The following is an 18,465-nucleotide window of genomic DNA, read 5'->3' as shown; positions in this document are numbered from 1 at the left end:
ACTGATAATCAGAGCAGTACCTTGCTGCTGCCAGCATCTTTTCTATGGGCTCTTGCTGCCAACAAACGAGGTTTGGAGGTGTGTTTTAATAGGCGGTCTCAGGCCTTGGACAAAAGTGGTGACAAAGGCTGGCATGGCTTCTCCCATTGGATTTTTTAGCCCGCTGTTCTGCTGATGGACTTGCAGAAGGCAGTCGAAATAAGAGTTCACACTCTCATCCTTTTCTTGTTTAGTATGTGTGATCTTGTTCCAATGTACCTTGTCTTCTGGTATTTTGTCTTTTAAGTATTTCACTACTTCTTTGTACTTCTCGTCTACTTCATCTCCTGGTGCTCCTCCCTTGACCCTCTTTGGCTCCTCCTTTGGCCACTCCACTTTCCTTTTTACAGTCTTCCCACAGATCCTTTGGGACTATTATATTAAATAAGGTGTCAAAATCTCTCCATAGTAGTCCTCCCAAAACTGCCATCCTGTCTAGCTCAGCGTACCATTTCCTTGGCTCTTCTCTGAGCTTGGGAAAGTCCTTCGTAAAGCCCATAATGTCTTGTCTAGACCAAGGGACATGGACATATGCTAATCCGTTATCCTTACTACCTGGTGGAGGTGGTATTTCTCGAAGGGGCATCATTAGTGTTGATGGGGCAGCCGGTGATAGTGCTGGGGTTCCTGCGTGAGGGGTGAGGGTCTGAACTACTTCCAACACTGCAAACGTGTGCACCAGCTGCTTGTCTACAGCATATTGTAGTCTATCTTTCATGTCTTCCTCTTTGTACGTTTGCAAGTCTGAGTCTGTGAAACTGAACCTCGCTATGTCCCATTCATACTGTGTAGGTAGTGGTGGAACTACACCTGTAGTATCTGGCCCTGTGATCTTTGCTCTTTGGACATAAGCAGTGTGGGCTTGGGCACCGTTGTCCATTAACTGTGCACTTGCTAGGGACAGGACTTTTTCTAGGTACAGTCTGTTGTGTTGTTATGTGAGGGCATCTACAGTTAGTGTTCCTCCCATCATCTGTTGCAGTAAATCCTGGCATTTGGCTGTGTCTGATTTCAGTATCCTCTTTTGGGTTGAGGGTGAGCTGTGTGGAGATGAAATAGCATTATTTGTTTTACCTAAACTGTCACGCCTAGCCTGTGGTGCAGGCTGTTGAGAGCCTACTACTGCCTGTTTTAGCAATTCGATGTCATGGACTGTTTGCAATACGTATGTACAAACTTCCCAAACCAGGAACTGCCACTGTGTTAATGACATAGTGTAATCTTCTGATGTGTCGTCGAATTGTAGCCATTTGCGATCTATTAGTCTCGGTTGCGTTATGTCTCTTTGTGTACATTGGGCCTGCAGCTGTCTTTTCTGATCACTATATTTTCTGGCGGCGTGGACTGCCTCTATCCTCATTAGCTGCAGAACGGCAATTTCTTGGATGGCGTCCAAGTCTATTTTGGTAGTTTCTTCATTGATAAGTTTGCGTGCTAAGGCTACAGCGTCTGTCTTTTGCTGCTAAGTTAACTCAGAGGGTTTTTCTGTGGGAGCGGAGTGTGAGACTGTAGTGGATCTTATCCGGCCCATTAGCAGGTCTTCTAGTAATGCGTCACGTCCCCCTTATCTTCCTTTTTCCCCTTATTTTCTTTCTCTACAGGTATGCATGGGTATACTCCTACAATATCCATTTGCATTTTTCTCCAATCCTCATTTATTTTCTGCTTACTTCTCTCATTTAGCACCCTATTCTTGACCTCTAATAATTCTCTGTGGACTTTCGATTTTACATCATTAGTTGCGCATTTGTCACACAGAACCAAATCTCATTGAAAAAATTATTCCCACTCGGTTGGTCTTAACTTTTTGCCTTTTAATTTCAACATTTGTCTCACACATGACAACTTTTTGATGTCGTACGTTCCCTGACACGGGAACTGCAAGTCCGGTCTCCTAGCTGTCAGGTCATGCCATTTATGTATAAATAGTATGGAGTGAAGTCCTTTGCTTAGGGCAACATTGTATGCCAGAGAGTCTTTAAGAGGGGGCGGCTGACTGCTGTCTAAATTATTTTTGCAGAGTGTGTTTCCCATTGTGAGAGAGTGTGTGAAGAGCAAACGCTAACCTGCCTTGTAGTACAGGGACAGTTCAGACACACCAGACAGATGGGTGGGGTCTCACGCTATACTATGAACAAACAACACAGTGGGTAAACGAACGCTATCATGTGCTTCTCTGCCACTCTCCAGCTGTTGTGATAGCAGAGGGAGCCATTCGTCAGGCAAACAGACAGGTCAATTAATTCAAGTTCACCCAAGCGTTCATAAGTGGGAACGAGAGAGATTTCTGGGTGCTTATTACTATCGTCCCATGAACAGAATGAAAGGTGACAGGAAAGTATTTTAGAAGAAAGATTAGTAATTCCGTCTCCTTGCAATCTTCCGTTATCCCATAATAGGGCGGAAGGGGCGGCTAGGCGGAATTGAAGGCACTCAGGCAATCAAGTAAACAGTGCAGGATGGTGAACTCTACGTCCAGTGCAGACAAACACATAAAACATATTCTGACAACCCTGCGTGCAGCGCTGTCAGAGAGTCTGTGTACTGTAACTATGTGCAGTGTTATTACACTAATCCCAGAAGAGTAATGGGAAATAGGAACAATATTATTGTTATGTCAACGGACATCAGGAACAGGATGCAAAGGGGAGGTATTGTGCAATACAGGGCAAATCTTAAGAAGTCAGTCAGTCCATAATAAATGGACGGTGATATAAAAGGACGTTTGATATGGTGGCAGTAAATATTGGAAGGGAGCTTATTATAGTGTCAGACAGTTAGCAGCATCAAATGTCAATCATGTAGCGTCGCAATACCCGAAGAAGAAATGATGTCTTACAGATAGTAACAATACTCTACAACCCAAACTATACTTTGCCACAATATATGAGAGGCATATAACAATAAAACAATAGAAAAATGCAAGGAACCCAACAATAACAGACAACAGGACAACTGATCATCCCTCCTCTGTGCTGAGGAAACTCCCAAGGCACAGCTGGAGACCACCTCTGGCGTCCAGTAGGAGGCAGCGTCCCACTGGGTACCCAGGTCCAGTGGCACTGAGGTGAGTTAGCTGGACTCAGGCCTGAGTTCATGGACCCTAAGAACTGGCGCCCTGAGAAACTGTTGCAACCACAAGAGGTGCATCCCAACTGGCCACAGCCTCCACGATATCGTTCCAGCACAAGTAGGATGTGCAATGACAGGAGTGCAATTACCGCCACCACCTGAACCTGGGGAGCAAAACTGCCACAGCTCTAAAACGAGGGGCTACCTGCTACAACCCAACGTGGAGTATTTAAAACCCCCACTCAAGACTTACCGGTGTCTGAGTCTGGCAAAGCGTACCGACCTCTGTTCCAGTCAATGTGAAGTAGCTGTGAAGGTCCTTCACCCCCATCGGCTGGGGAATCTCTACTAGCAAGACGGGGGTGCAGTAGGCCGCCCTCCTTGGTGCGCTGTCAGCTAGGTGCTGCCTGGCACCAGGAAGTCACTGCGTGCAGGGAACTTGCAGAAAGATGGCATCACCGGCCAGGTGAGGAGGGTATCTGGACCAGGAACTAAATGGTAGAGCAAAATTGCACATGTAAAGAATTCTGGCAGAGATCGGCAGCAATGTCCGAGATCAAGAGGCACGCACGGAACAAGAGGAGAAAGCCTGTCGGCACTCGTTAGCGAGTGCTGACGTTAGACAGGAGTACAGTCTTCAGCTGAATGATGACTGACTGAGAAATAAATTATGAGAGCCACGAAGAGGGCACAGAAAAAAAGGGATAAGTACTGCCGCAATTATAGCCATTGGTATTTCAAACAAGCTGTGGAAACATAAGATATATACGTCGCCAGGGCACAGGCAAACAAACCCAGGCATGAGAAGAGGTAAGGCAGATGGAGAGGGAGAGTGAAGCGCAATGGAGAGCTGTAAACTGAGGGTCATACAAATGTGCTGAGAGAGAGAGAAGTAGGAGCCAGAGACAAGGCAAAGTCAACTTATGGCCAGACAGTCCCCCAGCATCCAAGGGATGCAGATTAGAGAGAAAGATTAACGCAAAAGTTATCAAACCCCAGGTCCCCACACTCAGATGGAAACCCGAGTCTAGCAGCCAGTACGTGAAATAGTCAGTGGTCTGGAAGCGACATTCTCCACCAAATGTAGAAGCTGAAATAAAAAATAATAAATGATTCCACACACACAAAAACCGTTTGGGCTGCCACATCACGCCCAAAGACGAAGGGAGGCCCTCCCCGCACACCCTTTCCCCAGTCAAGAACATGAGCGCCACCCATGAGCGTCCCAGTGGGGGGACACTGCCTCTGGCCTAAACTAACAACAGCTGGGGTTATAAGCTCACCATTCCCCCAGCACAGGTTGCGTTTTGGAGCTCCGGGCTATGCGCTGAGGGATTTCAATACCTGCCAACACCTAATCACAGCATTGTCGCAGTGCTGAACAGAGGAAGTGGAAGGTAAAGAGGGGTACATTTGTTGGTATGGAGGCACACCGGCGGGGCATTGTGCAGGAGGAAGGCCACTAACCTGGGATGCCTTACGGCAGGGTGAGTAGGCCAAAAGGGGGAGCAAACGGAGACAGCACTTGCAGCCCAGACCCACCGAATGGTAGGGCACAAAATGGACAAACAAGGTAGCGAGGTGGGGCCTAACTCCAGGTAGAAGCTACCCCCCCCACGCAAGCGGCGTGAAAACCAACCGAGAACTTTGACCCCATAAAAACGGCATGTATGATTTATGACCTGTCAGCCATGTGAGCATGACATGTCAGTGATTTATGAGGATGGCAAAATGATTTATGACTTCCAAAAAGGGACTGATAACGAACTGTCAGGCTGATGATATGAGTTAGTAAGATGAGCAGAATGATTTATGACCATGATTTATAACAGCCTGTGATGTTAATTTATGGCCGGTGATAGCGAGTATCACCTCGGCAATGTATTGTAAGGAGTATTTCATACATGGTATGCAAATAAACTTCGTCCAACATCGACTGCAAAGTAACAGAACACAACGCTTGTTGGCTAACTTTATTGAATATATGTGGGAGTTTGGAGTGACGCCTGGTGCAGGGGTTATTGTTTGTGCATTGGAGTTTTCGTTGTAAAGCCTTTACCTCTCTGTGCTGTTGCTTGTTGTTATCCTTGTGTCTATTATATTGCGAGTTGTGGCACGTGTTTGCATTTGAGCTATTTTTTCCCATTGCCCTGCTTTCAAGGATTCGCTTCTCCTTTCTATAGAGTGCTGCCCCTTCTGCTGTTGTCCACTGTATCATTTCGGGAACCAGGCCTGATACTATTTGGATAATCCCGCAGTACCAGATCGCCACCTTTTCTGTAGACCTGTGTAGATGAAATCAAGAACATTGACAACTGAAACTTGAGACATAAATTCAGGAAATCAAAGATGCGTAAAATCATTCTTCAGATGAAAGAACTCCTCTTTAGCCATTTTTATTTGCTACTTATTCTAGATGTATATGTTTGATGTGATTATGTTAAATCGTTTAGAAAGAAATGTCCTGTTCACAACAGACTGCGGTATCCTTTTCTACAAATACGTTAACCAGTACAACACGCTCACAGCAGTCCCCTTGATCGACTTCAGAGTCCTAAATGTGGTAGATTGAGCGATTTGAGATTTTCGAAAATGAGTATATCCCAGTGGCATGTAAGCTTTAAACTGCTCGTAGTATGCAACATAATTTGTAATTAAATTTGTGCATTAGCCCAATAAGCTTTGACATAAGCTAATAATGCTTAAACTCAGACTATGAACATTTTCACTTCCATGGACCCTCGCATAATCATTACTGGAATCCTGGTACCGCACTGAGTCGTTATTGGAAGCTGGGGACCCCGGCCTAAGCAATTTTTAGGATGTGAACTTCAAAACCATATTAAAAAAAAAGTGTACTGCAAACAAATGCCTTATTATTGAAATATTTAGTTTAATGCACAATCCAATATAGATTTTTTTAATTTTATTTGGTGCTTCGTTCTTTGTGCAGACTTTATTATTTTAATGTATTAATTTTAGTATTATTTAATGTTGTCAGTCGTAGATGCCTTGAGTAGGCCTCACGGAGTCCTTGGACCACAAGTTAAGAACAAGTGCTAACATGTTTAATACCAAAACTCAGCCGTAGCAATGAGTGCCAAAATGGAAGTTCCCAAATGTTCACGATAGTACAAGGGGTGGAAAAGTTGCAGGTATGAAGTAGCCAAAATAAGGAACTCCCTCCTATTAGAATTCCGCCAATCACAATTACTGTTTCAGGCAATCGCTAAAAACCGGGTTACCGCCACATTAAGACCCTGGATGAGTGTCTAGAGAAATGGCCCAGTGCGCTTAATGAATAGCTTTAAACCGGTCGATTTAAAAAGCTGTTTGGCGGTATGTCTGTTAATTATTTCCCTGTGCTTTTATTTTGGTACAGGAGGCGCCTTCCTACAATAGTGGTAAAACTCCGAATGGCACAGAACCTGAAAAGCGCGATCACCTTTATTGAACAGGGACGTATCCTTTTTAAAACGTTGGAAGTGTCTTCACTCCGCACCAGTGTACATGAATGCATACTTCTGACCGATACTGATTTATAACTTTTCTCTAATGTATGTTTCATGGAAATGTTATTTACAGGTAATATTTAATAAAAAAAACGAAAAACTGAACCCAAATGGGTCATTGTTGCCCTAAGCCTACCTCTCCATCTTACTCTGGTAATTCCATTTAGACGAAAATTGCCAATGAAACAACATGTGGATTGGTCTGGTTTGTTTTTATTAAAATATATTTTGTTCCATCCATCCTTTCTGAACACAACACGCTAGTCTGTTTCCAATGTCTAAATGCAGAATTGCAGTTTTCAAATTAAGCAATGGTTCGTTTAAATATTGTGTTAAAAATGGCTGCCTTATGTAAAGTATTTTTTTGGGGTGGGGGGGTGTCCAAAGATCCTTTTGTTTTCTATAAAAAGGGATGAAGTATGTATTTCGTTGTGCTCTTTATGAAATTCTAGAGTTAAGCATTTTTGTTGTGTTTACACGAAATCCAAGTTGTTTGAGTAAATAACAGTGATCCTCCTCTTCACAAATTGGATAAATGCCCTACAGCATTCAGCATTTTTGTACATTGATGAGAGGGTTTAATGCCACTAGTGTGTGCCCTGGGACTCTGCAATAACTTCCTGTATTGAGTCTCATCAAACTGATAAGGCTATTATTTTGCCAAAACACACTTCGCCCCAAATAATCCAGACCACAACAACCAACATCACTGTAGCATAAAAGGCCACTTTATTAATAAGGTCAGGCAATTTTTCTAATATCATAAATACTATCACATGTTTTATATTTTCCTTGAAACCGTAAAATTTTGAACTTTATACCAAAACCTTATATTTCATTTCAAACTTTATTTCGTTGCAACTGTATTGACCAAAACCATCCATAAGCTTCATTTCATGAATTGACCCCATATTTCCAACATATTTCAATTTCCTTCTTTTTCATTCCTTTTCCCCATCCTGATCCCCCCCCCCCTCTCATGAAGGACGATCAAGTCCGCTCTAGACAATAACCTCCCCCCTATTCCGCCTGAAAACCATAGATTAGAGCAAATTGCCTGTCCTATAGTGGCATACTGACTTTGACTAAAATGTCATCTTTCTATTTCTTTTTTTTTTATTTTATTTTTTAGGGTGAGTGGGTGGACCTCGCACAAAACGCTCCTAATCTCCTCCCACTACTAGCCAATATGACGTACCCGCCTACTCTAATCTAACGTACCTACCTGGCTCGCGCTGTTCCCCACCCGTTAACCAATTGGAGCCCGTGGCCTGTCCCATTCGGGCGAAAATCCCCGGGGGAGACCGCTTATCGCTCTGCTCCCCCCGAGGACCCCATCGCCCAAAATAATCCAGACCACAACAACCAACATCACTGTAGCATAAAAGGCCACTTTATTAATAAGATCAGGCAATTTTTCTAATATCATAAATACGATCACATGTTTTATATTTTCCTCGAAACCGTAACATTTTTAACTTTATACCAAAACCTTATATTTCATTTCAAACTTTATTTCGTTGCAACTGTATTGACCAAAACCATCCATAAGCTTCATTTCATGAATTCACCCCATATTTCCAACATATTTCAATTTCCTTCTTTTTCCTTTCCTTTTCCCCATCCTGATCCTCCCCCACCCTCTCTCATGAAGGACGATCAAATCCGCTCTAGACATTGACCTCCCCCTATTCTGCCACTCAGGAAAACCCCCAGATTTTTCCTGACCCCACCCAAAACTTTTCGTGCCCTGTTCTCTCTCTTTTTTTTTTTTCCTCTCCAACCCTTGAAGATACCCACAAAACCACATTCAACTCTTTAGACAACATGTCTCTTATCTCCAGAATATAGTAGGCCATTCCCAATTGAGTTAGATGTACTCCATCTTCTCTAAGCAAATGGCCTTCTCTGCCAGTGATGTTATCATGTGCTATGGTCTGAATACCCATGCCTACACAAAAATTGTTCATTGCTCTGTTCAGTTTCTTTCTTGCTTTTTCCATTGCATTTTGGTTCCGTGCATTCCTCCAATGTTTCCTGAAAACAAATTCTGTCCATACCAACCTAGTCCCAAACCAGTTGTTTGTGATCATCGCTAAGTCTAACTGCATTTTCTTTATTAAAACTAAACCTGATATGCTACTAAATCATTTTCTCCTAAGTGGAGTATTAACATATCAGGGCCGCCTCTGTCATACCTGATTTTTGCTAGCAATGAAAATACATTTTTCCATCTCATCCCCCCTTTACCACACCAGTAAAGTTCGTGTCCATCGCTGGGGATGCCTAGATTTCGTCCATATATCTGGTGTTCGGCAAAAATCGCAGCCCACTTGACGAAAGAATGACCTATGATCCATATTTGTTTTTTGATAGGACACAAACCCCGAATATCACCTAGATGAAAGAAAAACTTGATTAAAACACGAACGATAACCATTTATCTCATTTTTTTTTTTATCTCCTTACATATCGCACACAGCAATTTGATCGCCATCTACTTATCCTTTTGATCGCTCCCCAACCCAGCCCCAATCGTGCTGCCTCTGACGCTGCCCCGATCCTAAAGGAATGTGTTGCAAATTTTGTTGGATCTTTTCCCAGTAATAATAACGCTCTCCTCAGAACCGCCAGCAGCTGATGGCTTGATATTTTCTCCCCTGACTTGTGGACAAAAATAGGCCCCTCTGAAAAATCTTTTGCACCCTTAAATTCCCTCCACTCCCTCACAGGACAACAACCCTTTGTTTGACTAGCGTTTAGATGTATCCACACTCCCTGCCCCATCTGATCAGTTTTAGATTTTTTTAACCAGATTTTTAATCTGTTCTCTTCCAAAAATACCTCTGTGCTATCTAAGCCCGTTTCAGTCCTTAAACCTAATAATTCAGAAACTCTAAATGCTCGGAAAAACAGCCATATCATGCATAGCCTAAACATTCTAACTTCATGATAATCATAACAGGATCCTGGTAATTTCAACAGCAATTGCTGCAATAACTCAAAAGATATAGGGGCTCTTGTGTGAGGCATCTTGGAATTCTCTCTCTGCAAACCTTTTAACATTTTTTTTACTAGGACATTAATTGGATCAACACCCCCAGTACAACTGCCCGTAAAAAGAAACCCCCGCTAATTTTCCCGCGATCGTCGTATGAGAAAGCCCTTTGTTGATTAATGCTAGGACAAAATCTAAAATTAAAGGAATGCACATCTCATCGCTGTTTACATTGCTGAAAGTCTTGCCATAACTTATAAACTCATGCCATGCCAGCATGTAACTCCATTGAGTGGTCGGCGCTATTGAATGTTCCACAAGCTGCACGATCCTCAATCCCCTAGGGCCCAGACACTGTGAGGAATAGGTGTTTTCATGACTGCTGCTCCAGGGGCAAGCGACCGAAATCTTTCCCACTGGGAACGAGAAAGCGCATCAGCGATTGTGTTATTTACATCTGGGATGTGCTTTGCCTTGAAAACTTTATTCAATCTGAGACTCAATAACATAAAAGCCCTCAATAAACTCAGCACTCTCAGGTCTTTTGCTTTCTGTCTATATACTAGATTGACCACCGTCATATTATCTACATGGAACAGTTACGTCCTATTGCTAAGTTCAGGTCCCCATACCTGCAGTGCTGCTAATAGTGGGAACAGCTCGAGGAACGCAATACTACGTCCTTGTGTCTTCCATAAGTCTGGCCACTCTTCCGCGCACCAACGTCCGTCCCAGAAGATCCCAAATCCATTTGCACCTGATGCGTCTGAATAAAGCTGTACCTGCCAATTCATACCCTCCTCAATGAAATATAAGGAAACTCCGTTAAAATCTTCGAGAAACAACAGCCATATTCCCAAGTCCTCTTTCATGCTTTTTGTTAGTCTAATCCTGTGATGAGGCATTGTTGCACCTGACATGGCCATACCTAGTTGTCTGCAGAAAGTCCTGCCTCCCCTGACTACTCTGCACGCAAAGTTTAAATAACCCAATAACCTCTGCACTTGGCTTAACTGCAACTTGTCCACCTGTAACGCATCTTTGACACATGCTCTAATCACTTCCAACTTGTTCTGCGGAAGTCTTGCCATCATCACTACGGTATTAATTTCTATGCCCAAAAATGTAATCTGTGTATCTGGTCCTTCTGTTTTGTCTGGTGCCAAAGGCACCCCAAATTCTTTGGCCATGCTCTGAAAAGTGTTCAATGCTAACTCACAATGCCTGGACTGTGCCTTCCCCATGAATAAAAAATCATCCAAGTAATGACAAATTTGACCTGTACTATATAACTGTTGGAAAACTCACTGCAAAAATGAAATGAGCTAAATAATTCAAAAAGAGCACAGGAGACTGCACAGCCCATGGGGAGCACTTTGTCAAAAAAGAAGTATCCATCAAATTGCATTCCCATTAACTCAAAGTCTACAGGATGTATCGGAATCAATCTGAATGCTGATTGGATGTCAAATTTTGCGAGCTCTGCCTTCTCTCCCAACCCTCTGACCATTTTCAATACCTCGTCCACTGTGGTATATGAAACTGAAGTATCTTCCTCCGCAATGAAATCATTAGTGAACATTCATGTTTAAAACGGCAGTATGGCCTGTTGCAGTAACCCCGGTTGTAATTCCAGCATGATCCCATTCCACTTGTTTGCCCGCTAGCCATCGTTCCCGCCCCTCCCTGGGCTGCGCGCCCCAGAAAGGGCCGGTACATCACTGGCAGCCCACTAGCTGTGTGTGTAGTTGCCGGAGGGTGAGAAGATGACATCCACTGGAGCCAGAGCTCAGCGTCTATGTCTCCCCATGGTCTATCCCCAGACATACCCATCCTTGCCCTGAACTCTTCGTCGTAGTTTAACCACAAAAAGCCTCCGAAATGCATGTGGGCTTTCCTCACTACATCCATATATTTAAATATTGATACCGCCCTCTCTGGGTATTTCTCGCAGTAAATGCTAGCAAATATTAAAAAGGCAGATGTCCAATTATCTATACTGCGAGGCACTCTGGGGTGCCTTGCTAGCTCCATTTCTTCCTCATTCGAACCTTCTTTCGCTTGCACATCTCGGTGCAGCAAGCGAAAAACATCAAAGTACTCGTGTTGCCATATCTTCTGTTTAGTTTTAATTGACAAATGCGAGCCTAAAGGCATTGCTAGACCCATATACGGTAATCTTTTTGGGAAACGTGCCCCTAATTTAGTAACCTCTTGCTTTTGACTTTGACAATCCACCTGATTCTGCACCAGTATGTCCTGCTCGTTGTCCCCTTTTCCTTCCTCCCCCTGTGTACCAACATCCCACGCCCCCCACCAATGCGGCTTACCCTTTGGTAGTTGCTCTTCTCTCCTCTGCAAATCCGATTGAGATATCCGCTCGAGATTCTCCTGTTGTGCCATGGGTGCCGCATCTTCCCGTTCAACCTGAAATGATTTAGCAGATTTTGTTGTCCCACTCCCCCTCCCCTTATCCCTTGTCTTATTTGTCACAACCTCCATATTTCCCCAAACATCCTCTTCACATCCCCCTCCTCCAAATCCACCTCAACCTCGTCCTCCCTTGCCCACGTACTCTGGGGATAAATAACTTGTTGACTTCTTCCTGGTCGTTCTCCATCCCCCCCCCCCCATCGTATGTTTTCCAATTTAAAGCAGACCCTCGCTCTAAAAGCCTGCCCGCCTGTGGTGAATCCGCTGAAAATCCAACATTGAAACCACTTTGCTCAGCGGCCGCCCTTGTTTGCTCAGCTGCTCTGCCATATGCTCCGTCCATGCCAGGCTTCTTCTTGTCCTTAATGTGATCAATTACTCTGTCCAGAGACACCTCCTCCTGCCTCCCCACCAAACCAAAACTGCTACCAGTGGCCCCTTTGTTCCCTTTGCGTCGATTCTTGTCCGCAGCTGGAGCATGCTCAACCCACACCCATTGCCAGTCTAAACTTTCCCCAAGCTCATCCTCCTCCGTTCCAAATCCCACAGGCGCCTTTCGGGCAACAGGAAAAATGTATTCCATGCTAAAACGTGTATGCTCCAATCCATTGCCATACATGAAGTCCATATAATCCTCGTGATTCCTCCCTTGTTGAAAACCCTCCCTCACCTGCTCCCCGTGACCAATGTCCTGTTTGCCCAACCAATCCTGGTCATATGCTTCCCTGTCTTGAGCAGCGTCCTTGGTATTCTTGACAATATTAAACCGACCCACTCCATCCATGCCCCCCGAGTCTTTTGCCTCCCTGGTAATAAAAAATGCCGGCACAGTACTCTTTTGCCCCCTACAATATTCAGCCTGTTGATTCTGCTCAGCCATTTCTTCATCACTGCCACTTGAATAATCCACTAGTGCCCTGGACTGTATTTCTTTAGCACCTGAAAGTAAGCTAACAGACTCCTGTTTGTCAGCCACATGCAATTGTGTACTGCCTGAGATCTGTGGCACACTGAAAACAGCTACCGGTCTGGGTCTTGGCAGCCTCACAGAGCCTGTTCCTGCTCCTCGGCCCCTCCCACCTCCAAGAGCTCTCAGCTCCCTAATAGTAAAACCCCCCGCTAGGACCACCCTCCGTCCAGTGTGCGCGCTTGACTCACCCGGCAGCCCTGTAAACCAGCTGGTCCCCCTCAGCAAAGCCGGGGAAAGCGAACGCGACTTCCGACCTCCCGCAGAAAACAGCTGGCCGCTTCGCGTTGCCGACGTCCTACGGCCTCTCGCTGAACGCGCCCTCCTCAAACCTCTTTCCAGAGCTGACGGCGGCCGGCAAGCTTCAACTGCCCTCTGGACACCTTTCGCCGCATTTCTCTTCAGCGGCCTGACGGGAGGGGCCGCGGACTCATCTACGCCTTCGACCAGCAGGTCACTTCTTCCTGCCTCAGCCATGACACGGAGCGCTTCTTTCATCCCTTCCTGCGACACCATCACGGCTGTAAATATTTTTATTATATTTTATATTCCTGACAGCCACTGGCGTACCTCGCACAAAACGCTCCTAATCTCCTCACACTACTAGCCAATATGGCGTTCCTGCCTACTCTAATCTAACGTACCTACCTGGGTCGTGCTGTTCCATACCCGTTAACCAATCGGAGCCCGTGGTCTGTCCCATTCGGGCGAAAATCCCCGGGGGGAGACCGCTAATCGCTCTGCTCCCCCCCTAGGACCCCATTTAAAGTCTGTAACAGAGAAGCATCAAGACATCCGATGTAACGAAGGGAACAGGCCAGGGCAGCGGCAGTTGACTTGGAGCACAGGGCTCACGGTTCGATCCCTGGCAGCAGATCAGCTCAGCACCATGTGACTCTGGGCAATAGCTCTCTTAATTTCCACGACGGCCTCCAGCGCCTTGAGACCCGTAAGGGTGAGTAGTTTGCGCTTTACAAATACCGGATTTATTTATTTTGCCGGTTTCCTTTATTGATTATGTTTGACTTTATGCCTAAGCTTCTTAACAAAGACCTGCAGATATCCGGGTAGGACCTGAAGTTGTTACCGATTCAGCATTTTTAGTCACAAGGTAAGATGCTTTTCTAAAAATATTATCATGTTTTTCAAAGAAGAATTTACGCCTGATTCGTTAGTACAGCGACTGAACCTTGGCCACACGGACAAGCCTGCAGCTCTCTAGTGTCACTTAACATATTACCACATGTCTTAAGTTCTCCTTTTGCCTTTTTCCACTGTAAAAAAAAAAACAGAGGAAAGAGGTGACAATCGGGATCAGGGTACCCTGGGGCTTACACAGTAGTTTCTCAGTATGACATAATTTCTGGGGTTGAGTGGCACAGTGAGGGTTAGGGGACCTGCATTCAGCGGAACTGAAGGTGTGTTATGTAATTCTGCCTACATAGGAGTTTGCAGTAGATCCCACCTGGTATGTAAGTGGATGAAGGTGATTATGCCTTAGTTGCAGTGCTCTCTCATCATTCTTGGTGCAGTGTTTGTGTTCTTACATTTCTGAATGGAGGGCACAACTGCGACTTGGTGTAACTCTTTATGGAAGTGAGCTTGCAACCTTTACCATTATTATTCACGGAGAATTTTGCAGGAAGTGTAGCTATGCAAAATATTTTTTACAAAAAAACTGCATCAGCATTTAAGGTCCTCTGCTGGTCCATCACTGCACAACACACTATGCCAAGCAGTTACTGTACCAGACGATTAGGGGTGTGAGTGTCTCTATGGCTGTATGAGTGGCTGTAGGTTTGAGGGTGTCTGAGTGGGTGTGTGAGTAGCTGTTTAGGTATTTGAGTGGGTGTGGCGGTATGGGTCTGTGAGTGGCTGTATGGGTGTGTGAGTGGGTCTGTGAGTGGTCCGGGGGTCAGTGAATGGTCGTCTGGGTCTGTGAGTGTGTGAGAGCTCTGTCGTAGTTGCTTAACTCTGTGCCACCTCAAAAAATACCATACAAATCTGAACCTTTGGAATGGGTGAACCCACCTAGCACTTTTCAAGTTGTACATTACAGCAACAGGTTAAAATCTTACCTATTGATCCCACCCCGAGTTTAGTTCTCACATAAAGAGTGGGTGATGCTCTAAAGCACCCTTATGTTATGTGTTCTGTCTCTTTGTATAGCATGCTGATCACCTATGAGGGTGTATAGGATATGTTGAGACACTTGCTTGCACCCTTAGGTAGCATGTCATCTGCATATCATCTTGCATATGGCTGCTGTATTTTGAGTTTTGCGTCTATCTCAGTGTTTTTTTATGTTTGCCGTCTGAGTTTTCTAAACTAGCCATAAAGAAGCATACTGGTGCACATAAAACATCCGAACTGACAGCGTGCCAACATCAGTTTACAGCCTAAAGGCTAACATTTAGCTCCTCGCCAAGCCGCGATTTGAGGTGAACACTGCTACATGGCAGATCTGCTTGCAGAAAATGCTTAAGGTGAGTACAGGTTAACCACTTGCATGCTCATGACAAGGTCAACTTGTCATGTATAATGGGGAACATAAATCTGTAGCGCAGGAGGGGAAAACCCCTTAGCAGCCAAGTGGTTAATTATACACCAGCAGGACATTAAAGGAGTCATTTATACTCCGGTACTACTGTAAAACTGCGCACAAAACTGTATTAGTACCAATTTACTCTAGTACTTACTGAGACATAAACACAAAATAGGGTACCTCTTGTGCTTCTGCTAGGAGGCTCCAGCAGGCCATCGCCAGTAGTATTTTCCTAGGCGCACAACACTGTTTTGGGTAATATCTCAGGCAAAACAAATGCAAACGCTGTTTGAGCACATTATTACCTTTTATTTTACTCAAAAAACACTGTATTCCACCGCAAATGTAATGTGCACCAGGGAACTTTGGCTGCCTAGGTCTATAGTCCCTGCAAGTCTCATGTTGAGTTATCCTTGTGGGGGAAAGGAAACAAACCCTATTTTTAAACTTGGACCGCATGCGATTTGATTTACTGGACAGGCAATAAAAGGGCTACTCTAGTAAAAAGATGGAGATATCTTTTTTCCCTGCAGTCTGTTCTTAGTGACGAGGTCGAGCATATCGAGGTGTTTCTGCACTATGTTAGCGATAGGCGCACTCCGGTGAATTCTCTTACCTCCATGCTAAGAGGATCGGCTGGAGGGGGTAGAAAGGCTCGGCTTCCCAGACAGTCAGAATAGCGTAGCAGGGAAGAACCAGGCGCATCAACTTGTCAAAGATATACTGATCCATTTGAAACTTACTTTCAACTTTAATGGCTATCCAATTGATGGATTGGGCCTGGGGGTATCAATTTCTTTTTAACTACTCACATACCTTTTCCTGGATAAGGTTTTGGGGCAAAATCGGAGTAGAAGGTGATTACCGTCACATAGAACCATACCTGAAAGAAACACATAGTGATCGATTCCTTACCTTAGAATTACCCCCAGGCGTCAGACTGGATCCGGAAAGTTTTCGTCAGCAGTACTCCTGCGCGTCGGAAGGCGGCGGCAGTGCGGCTCTGTGTCCATCGTTGACGTCATGGTCGCCGAGATGACGTCGCGGCAGCTACTTAGATGACGCCCTCGCGCGCTGACGTCCGTTCTTTATTTTTCCGCTCCAGCAAGCGCAGATCCAGAGAGAGCGGTTCCCCCAGTCACTTTTAGACTGAGTTTTTCCAGGCCTTTTTGTCTCTTTTCGAGTCGATGAACTCCTGGTGCCGTAGGGATGCCTGGTTTCAAGTCCTGCGGGGATTGTCATTGAATGATGTCGGTGACGGACCCGCACCGCTTGTGTCTCTACTGCCTGGGGCGTGACCAAGACCCCAAGTCGTGCCCAGATTGCCAGGCCAGGGCGCCGAAGACTTTGCGGGAGCGGTCCCGAAAGTTGCTTGAAGTCCAGCAGTCCGCTCCGTGCTGCTCAAGGTCCCGGTCCCGTGGGAAGTCGAGGGACCCGTCGTGGAGCAATCACCATCGTTCTTCGGGATCGAAGTCTTTGCACTCGGGGTCAGGTAAGGCGAAGCATCACAAGAAGTTGAAGAAGCGACATCGCTCAGACTTCCCCCTTGCCTGTAGCGTGACGCTACTGAGGGTGCAGGTGGTACCTCCCCCGCAGCTCTGGCGGAGCCTACGGTGTCGTCGTCTGCCCACCCCCCCTTCCCGGGTCCGTCGGCGACTCCGGCCCAGCTGCAGGACTTTCTGGCCGCCATGGCCGTGCCTCCTGGCCACACAGGCCTGACTGGGGGTCCTCGCCCTGTATTATCGGCAGCTCCGGCATCGCTGTCTGCTTCAGCGCCGCAGGGCCCCCAAGGATCCAGGCCTGGACCGCGTTCGATGCCGGTTGACCTTGTGATACCTCCACCAACGTCGACCCCACCAGCACCACTCCCGACGTCGCCCGTGCCCCTGGACGATGTCATCCCCGGTTTTAGCCATGAGGTGGACACGGCGCCAGAGCGGCGTCGCTCAACGCTGATTCAGACGCCAATGGGGCCTTTCTACCCCTATGTCCACCAGCCTCCGTATTTTCGGCCTGTTTCACAGCCTTCGGAGGAAGGGGGGGGACTGGTAGGGGTCTGAGGACCCTCTCACAGCACAGTGAGTTTGACCCAGATTGGGTTGAGAATTTGGAGGATGCCAGTGGTCTTGACACCTCTCCTGACCTTGTCATTCTAACTCCTCCTACTGTGGCTACGGAGGAGGGTGCGAGTTATGCAGTGGTGTTGCGTAGGGCTGCCGAGGCTCTCCACCTCAAACTCCCTACAGTGACCGTCAGGACTAACCTCTTGACAGAATTGCTTCAGCCGGCGGCTACCTCTGCAGAGCCACTGCTGCCCTTTAATGATGCACTTTCAGACGTTCTTTTGGGCACCTGGTCCAGGCCCAACACAGGGGCTATGTGGATAGGATCATGGCCCATCGCCCGGCCCGGGCGACCCCCCCCCCCCCTTTCTCTCCCAACACCCCACCCCTGAGAACTTGGTTGTCCAAGCCTCTACGTCCCAAAGCGCCTTCCCTACCAGACCGCCGGATAGGGAATGCAAGAGACTGGAACAGTTTGGGAAAAAGATCTTCTCTTCCGCCAGTTCAGGGCTGCGGTCTGTGAACACGGCATGCCTTTTGGGCCGTTATTCCCACTCTGTGTGGGATACAGTGGCGCAGGTGCTGCCTCAGTGTCCGGAGGGGCCCGGACAGTGCTCTCCAAAGCGATTGCTGAAGGGAGAGATGCGGCAAAGTTCACAATACGATGTGGCCTTGACACCTCCAACTCGCTGAGCAGGGCGATTTCCACAACAGTGGCGCTCCGCTGCCACTCCTGGCTGACGACTACTGGCTTCTCGAAGTATGTCCAGAATACCCTGATGGACATGCCCTTCAATGGCATTTGCCTTTTTGGCAGCAAGGCAGATAGTGCTGTA

The 18,465-nt window shown here is 46.2% G+C and overlaps 1 protein-coding gene across 3 annotated transcripts in view; it reads left to right on the top strand.

Annotated features, from left to right (window-relative positions):
- Positions 1-18,465, top strand: part of IMP3 (IMP U3 small nucleolar ribonucleoprotein 3) — a 174,052-nt gene that overhangs the window by 76,480 nt on the left and 79,107 nt on the right. For all 3 annotated transcript variants that reach the window (XM_078687033.1, XM_078687025.1, XM_078687016.1), the window contains 2 exons: positions 6,494-6,573; positions 14,081-14,132. In XM_078687033.1, the coding sequence (XP_078543159.1) occupies positions 6,494-6,573; positions 14,081-14,132 (132 nt within the window). The remainder of the gene's footprint in view (positions 1-6,493; positions 6,574-14,080; positions 14,133-18,465) is intronic.

This window comes from Lissotriton helveticus, chromosome 1_1 (genome assembly GCF_964261635.1).
Source record: "Lissotriton helveticus chromosome 1_1, aLisHel1.1, whole genome shotgun sequence".
NCBI lineage: Eukaryota > Metazoa > Chordata > Amphibia > Caudata > Salamandridae > Lissotriton > Lissotriton helveticus.
This window is presented reverse-complemented; position numbering and strand designations above follow the sequence as displayed.